The sequence below is a fragment of the Mizuhopecten yessoensis genome, unplaced genomic scaffold, assembly GCF_002113885.1.
Source record: "Mizuhopecten yessoensis strain PY_sf001 unplaced genomic scaffold, ASM211388v2 scaffold6727, whole genome shotgun sequence".
Classification (NCBI taxonomy): domain Eukaryota; kingdom Metazoa; phylum Mollusca; class Bivalvia; order Pectinida; family Pectinidae; genus Mizuhopecten; species Mizuhopecten yessoensis.
In genome coordinates, this window is record NW_018406694.1 from 332,464 (window position 1) to 339,971 (window position 7,508).

The window sequence follows — 7,508 nt, forward strand, 5'->3', positions numbered from 1 at the left end:
GGGGGGGGGGGGGGGGTGTCTCGTTACCTGGAACACTTATGTAACTTTCCAAGGTGAGATCTCAGAACACTATTTACATAACAGTCGCACAATATTACACCGAACAACTTTAGTCCGGCATAGGCCACACAAACCGCAAAATTTCGTATCCAAATGTTATTTACCTGTTCTGTAACCCGAGCGTCAGGCCCTATTCTTGACAGTTGAAAATTTACATTTTGTAATGCAAAAAGAAAAATACTTACAAACATGGATCTTATTTAAAATCTTCCAGATTTTCTCATTCCGTAAAAGTGATTAACAAATTGTACAAAAATACACACAGGCACAGACAATGTACAAGTGGGCACGCTGGTTTGGTGCGTTGTGCGATTACAGGCTTTACCCTTATATCGAAATTGAAGTTAATCTTTCTAAAATTATTCTAGATATGAAACAGACACTGGTTCGACCTTTCTCTGAAAATTGGTATTAATTTGTTGAAACTATTACTGTTCGCTCCCGCCCTCGTGATAACAAAATACTTTTGCTGGACGTATACAAAATTATTTCATAATTATTTCATAATAAATGTTATATCTAAACTCTCAAATCGCCAATATAAAGAATAAGACCATTAAATTATTGAACTTTGTATATACCTTTGTACTGTTTCAGTGACTAATGTAACGTCGCGCCCTGCAGGGTTTGGTTTGTTTTTGTTGTATTTTATTTAAGATACTATACACATCTAAGGTTATTTAAGGATGTGCCTCTCTGTGTTTTGTATATGTACTTGCGTTTATGTGTACAGGAGGCAAGGTATATTGGTGTATTGCCTTCTTGTGATAACGCGAATCTGATGTCAACATTTAAGTGTATCTCAATGCAATATCATTTCAAGCGCAGCCATCCGCCCTGTCACATAATACTGACAACGTCAAATATGCTGCGCGGAACATTATTATCACCCCTGCTCTGTGAACAAGTCCTCGCGATGAAAACGCGCTTGCTGTGAATATTTTTCATGTAGATTGATTTAGAAGTTTTATTTTAAGGGTATCATTGTAAATATCGGATGGTATGAGGGAAAGGGAGTTCCGCACAGGGATATGTCGTCTTGCACACCCAGGGGCCAAACCCCGGTTGAAGTTACGGTCGGGGGGACGGCCTATATCTAACTACTATGGTCGAGAGCGTGTCACATACATGTTCATGAAAGCTAAATTACACACACAGATGTTTCGGCTTGTAGGCCTAGCTAAAATCATTTGCAAATTACATTCTCGGCATTACTTTATATCTCCATGTCTTTAGTGTAACCTTACCGGGATGTTACGTAACCTTGCACTGATAGAATAAGAAAAGGGTAACTTAGATCTCAATTACGTGTTTGGTTTGGTTTGGTTTAGTATTTTTTAACGTCCTATCAACAGCTGTGGTTATTTAAGGACGGCCTTCCCTGTGTACAAGATGCATGCGTGGAGTGTATTATATTCGACTCTATACTTTCAGTTGAAATGTATAAAGAAACTAATACATTCCGAGACCATTACATTCGGCTGTGCCAGTAAATGAAGTGAAAATGGGTCTCAAATAAAACTGAATGACTTTATGTTATTGTAATTGTACTGTTTAACGACCCATCGACAATTTGAGTCATTTAGGACCAAACAACAATGTAAAATATAGATATTCACGAAAAAAGAATTAATACGACCGAACCTTTCCGAAAGTCATATTTCTTCAGACATCTTTTTCATTCACTGTAGATGTGTACCAGACAGCCTCTCCGTCATTGGCCTAGTTCTGGTATTACTTACCTGACTTAGGGAAGGTGCAAATAAACACATCGTCAGATCGGACTTTGAATGTTTCCACCATTCGGAGCTGATCTTCAACATTACCGACAGTTTGCATGTGGAATGATCTTCCTTTGTATTTCTTGTATTTTATCTTGTTTCCTTCCTTGTCTGTAGTATTAACGACCTCCATGTTGTTAAGTATGATACACTATATAAAGTTTCCTGTTCTGTTACTCCCTATAACCTTACACACATGAAAGTGTGCCTGTGATTGACCTTGACAGTTAATAGAATGCTATACCTGATATCCGACCTGAATACATATATTTAGATGTGTATGTTATAACGTAAATCCTCAATGCAACATTGTTATTCGTCAAAAAGATGATATCGTAATGACTCATTTTGGAGAAGCTAGTATAGAACGTCTATATGTGTGCCGGAGATCACATTACACCAATCAGTTAACCAGTCTTTATCACTTCCTTTTCAAAGCTTGGGTTTAACTCAGTACACGGACACAGCGTTTGTTTAGGCAAAATTCCAAAGTATAACGACGCAAAAAAGCGATTAAAAATAAATAAAAAAACGTGTTTGTGTACGAAGTATTTTTACAAGATACAAGGCTCACCTAATCACGAATGTTTCTACATCAGAACTCGTTCTGTGTACATTACAGGTATACACAATCGCTTTCAAACACGCTTACAGAAAATTTCAATAGCTTACTAATTCGTACATCTACATGTTCACATAAACTCGGTGGTTCAAAATTTGTTATTATCACGATGTCAAAGCAAGCGCATACATGATATGAACGAACCTGAGTTGCATATTTTTGTTTACCCAATTCGGCATCAATTATCTTGGAAGTGGGTTATTATACATGTAGTAACCCACTGCCGGTGTTTACACATTAATGATGTGATCGCGTAGAATACTATGGTATGTGCCTTCTAGATGGCATTTCAGTGAGCCAGCACTTTGTATGAGATCCGTGCTGAAAAAAAATATTGAAAAAAGACGCAAAAGATTTGCTTAACCTTACATTTTCTTTTAATCAACAAAGCCTAATCGCGGAGTTGAAACAGTTACAGAAACGACAGTAACTACTTATGAAACCATTCCCGAACCCGCGTCGGACTCTCGCGGTCAACAAGAAGCCGATGGCAGTGGACTGAAGTAGCGATAGTATTCTTTATGTCCCTTCTGAATTAATATCAGTTTGAAAGTGAAAAGATTACAACGGAAGTTTGAGTCATCCGACAAAGACTGGTTCTGAAATAACTGAGTAGAAAGTCTTTGTCTATGGAACATTTTTTATATATAGATTGCTTTGGTATTGTTTAACGTCCTATCAACAGCTATGGTCATTTAAGGACGGCCTCCCCTGTGTGCAAGTTGCATGCGTGTAGTGTATACGTGTGTGTTTTGGGAGGCTGCGATATGTTCGTGATTGTCTCCTTGTGACAGCGCGGAACTGATGCCAACTTCATACATGTATTGCTACCTCACTGAAACATACTGCCGAAGACACCCAGCAGGACACCCCTACCGATCACATTATACTGACAACGGGCGAACCAGTCGTCCCACTCCTAAATTGCTGAGCGTTAAGCAGGAGTAAAAACTACCATTTTAACAGATTTCAGAACATTACAGTAGATTTTATTACAAATATATGACTCGAAAAAGTCAAACAATTAAATTTGCTCTTAAGTCATCTTTTGTTTTACTTCAAGTAATATATGGAGTTTATATTCTGTGTAGCCGCTGTGCTATATGCGTATCTAATTTACGTTCCTGTCGTATCAGAATCGTCCTCCTATGTAATTTTTACGTAAATAGAGATATATCTTCGTTCTGTCTTCAACCTAAATTGTTAAAAAATTGTATTTAGTATGAAGTTTCATTCCAAGAGTTACACTGTTATACGTGTCTGCTGAAACAAATCAGAAAAATAAAGGAGAGGTGTAGCTCCTGAACTCCAGTTACTGGTATATGGACCAGTGACCGAAACGTGCCACTCTGACGTCACAGGTACCACGTGACCGTCTAGCTCATTAACATTCTCGCCAGTGAGGAGAGGTCACCTTTGATTGCCTATATCTAGTTAACGGGTTCGTTCTGAACGCGCGGTAATGAATGATACGGTATTTATTCAAGTATATACATTTTTCTTTTACCAAATGTGAAAAATCGTGGACAAACCCCTTTTAAGAGAGCTATACAAGTGGTCATTGGTATCCACATTGTCCCACTGCACACATTCGCGTGCTAACATCAGAGGTCCATATGGCCGAGGTCGTGGCTTTACCAGAAACTTTGGCTAGACTTGGTCTGGTTGGCATAACATTTCATGAAGTTGAACAATGACCCTTCATTTACATAACTTACAATCTTGCCATTTAAAATGGATTCACATTCAAGTTTACGGTTATAAATTGTTCAATGTTCATTATATTTTAGTTCATTTTAGTATGCTTTAATCCGATAGGAGTTGAGGAGTTTGACTTTAGAATCTAGTTTCTAGAATATTGTCTTAAATATCTACCTGCGGACGCTCACTCCTATCAGAACCATAATTATTGACATAATAATTTAATTATGTATTTATGCAATTTTAACGAGCTTTGTCAAGGAGCACAGTTGATTAAGATCAGTAGTCTGAACGTCATATTCAATATCCGACCATACAAGGGTCCTTCTTTATGTATCTTGTTATTTTACGGTTTAGCAGTCGCAAATCTCATTTGAGGTGCGACCAGCTTATATTATAATAATATATCTCTGACACAGTTGCATTCAGCATGGGCAAGTCTATTCATTCTATGTATACATGTGTGGTGGATTTTGATCTTGTTAAATTTTGGTATTTACCCCCGATGCTGTTTGTCTTTTGGTCAAAAGTCCACTCCATTCAACATTTAGATAATTCCTCTCCGGTCCGGTTTGTGTGTACAATAAATTTTGTATGAACTAATACAACCTGTTCCTCGACTCCGGCCAACCTACTTAATATTATGTATGCAACATATATAATTAAAAATATAAATTGTATGTACGACCGGGCCTGTCATGGATGACCCTTGAACCACATCATTTGGGTAATATTGGACATATCGTCTCTTAAATACAGATTGATGTTTTAGGTTAACTATACATGTGATGGGACTTTCAATTTTTTATCATTATGGTCAAATGCGACATATAGTCTTTTTATACAGGTCGTCCCTGAGACAGGGTTGATTGTACGTAATAATACACATGTGCTTTGACACTGCACAATAGAAAATCCAAATAATAAGATTAATGTAAATGTGTTTATGACAGTGTAATCTGATCAATGAGATTGAATGCAGCAAGCTTATCAGTAACAGAATATAATATCTAAATTATGTCTTGTAATCAATATAGTATTAGGCTATAATAATCACTTAATATTATGGCTATATATATATGTCTGATAATGTCTCTGACATGACTACATTCAGCATGGGCAAGACTATTCATTTTAAATGATAATAATGCGTTTATACATGTATTATTTATATAGATTTTGGTATCTACCCTCGCTGCTGGTTGTCTCCGAGTCACAGATTTGAGTAAGTTGTATATATATGCCTGCAGCCTGTAAGTGTCCATAATTGGGTTCTTTGGGTGTTTTTTTCGGATTTGAGGGGGGATGTTAGCCCCTGTATTGTATTAATATTATTATTTTCTATTATTTTACTATTAATCAGCACTTGGACGATTTCCTGCCCATCACGTCAAATATTACCTGACTTTAGTTAAAAATAATGATGACCAAAAAAGCAGAACTAGAATGAGGATATCATCTCATAGATAACACAATGAGATACAGATACATGTACCATGGCACTCTCAGGGATGAAAGATTTTGAAAACAAATGTTTAGCTGCAGATACTATTTAGGATGAATCTCACTTTCTGTTTGTCTGTAGCAGTTTTTCTCTTGAAAGAGAGAGTCTCATGCTGAGTATCTTGTGATTTGCCTTGACTTTTAGTTTTTACCAAATACAGTAGTTGTTATTCCCTGTTTAAAGTTAAGTAGCAACAACTGAATAACCCGTTGCCAGTATAATTTGACCGGGCCGAATTCTGTGCTGGGTGCCTTCAGCATAGTGTTTCAGTGAATATCTTTTCTCTTCTTTCTAAACTTTGCTGGGAAGGTTCTGTAGAACAGATATGGAATCAAAATAGATTATTGACTTCAGTTCATTAAATGTGTTCAAAGGCGAGACAGACCGCACTGGCTTCAGCAGAAAAAAATTGATGCATCATTTGGTAACCGCCATCAAATAGCTGCGGTATTTCGATTCATCAGTATAGCATCAACTGCAGTTTCAAAGTGGTTTTAGGTCAAGAAGAGGTACACACTACCGTTTGGTTACGCTTGAATCCCCTGTACGGCTTTTCTAAAGATGGTGTATTTAGAAACTGTCTGCTTTGCTCTGGAAAAGACTAACGACACCAAGTGGAAATACAAAAAATCCTGAGATATCTACGTTAAATAGTTAAATAATTGATGAGTCCAAGAAGTCATCCCGATAATCAACAATATGATAGTGAGAAGTCTGTTTTTCAAAACCAAAATATTCAATTCGATACCTTTGTAACGCCACTGTTGTGTTTACGTTGTTTACGTTGTTCATACTCAGGACTATCTTTAATTGTTATTGTGTTCCCGAGCATCGTTGGCTCGTTTTGTTAAATCGGACATTAGTCGATAATTGCTTTATTGTAAAGTGACGTCACAGTCGTATAAATATAGGCCAATGTTTACATTAGAAACCGTAACGAACTTCGGTGAGATATTATTCCTACTGCTAGAATTGAAACAAATAAGGCTTATTGTTGAGTATTTACATGTCCGATTTACTTTTGTAAGTCAGTATAATTGTTTAACTGAGCTATATTGGAAGTCTTAGTGCATAAGTACAGAACAAGAATGAGATACGTTGATATTGACTTGTATTAATCTTATTTATCTTGCAACTTTATATTTTCACATTGCGTGGATGTTAACCAATCAGATTAGAGTCCCGGCACGTGAATTTCTCGTGAGTCCCGTTATTTTCAGGATATTGCTAAACATCGGGAGTCACGACTCAACAGCCGGTGAGTACACGCGGTTATAAGAACTCGGAACCGCTAACCAGGTCAGAGTTTGATTCACTTCCTACATTTCATAGGGGAAAAGCCTATTTGGGATTTCCCTGTAATTACTTTATGGTAAAGAGAAGTCAAAGTCGTATAAATGTAGGTGAAAGTTAACATTAGAAACCGTAACAAATTTCAGTCAGATATAATTCCTAATGCTAGAATTGAAAGAAATAAGGCTTACCATCTGCTATAAGAAAGTCAAATCCATGTAAATACCACCCTTTATTTATTCATTTGCCATGATTATCTGCTTGCTTAATGTATAACATTGATTGTAATGTATTGTTTTTTTGTTTCGCAATAATAACAAATTATATATAATTCTTAAATCCATATGTTGTAAAGCGATTTAGAATAATTTTTACAAATTATATAGGGCGCTATATAAATGTTGTATATTATTTATTATTATTATTAGAGATTTAACACATATGCTACCACTTCGTTTGATGGCAGTACCTGTATTTATCTATATATCTTTTATTCATATACTTTTCATTCCATTAAATATCCTAAACATATAGACGTTCAAACCGC

General features: G+C 36.3%; 1 protein-coding gene across 1 annotated transcript in view; it reads right to left on the bottom strand.

The window, feature by feature from the left end:
- Nucleotides 1-2,285, bottom strand: part of LOC110452579 (sulfotransferase 1C2-like) — a 28,154-nt gene extending 25,869 nt beyond the window's left edge. The window contains exon 1 of the mRNA XM_021501193.1: nucleotides 1,803-2,285. Coding sequence (XP_021356868.1) covers nucleotides 1,803-1,974 — 172 coding nt within the window. The 5' untranslated portion in view covers nucleotides 1,975-2,285. The remainder of the gene's footprint in view (nucleotides 1-1,802) is intronic.
- Between the last annotated feature and the right edge of the window lie 5,223 nt (nucleotides 2,286-7,508).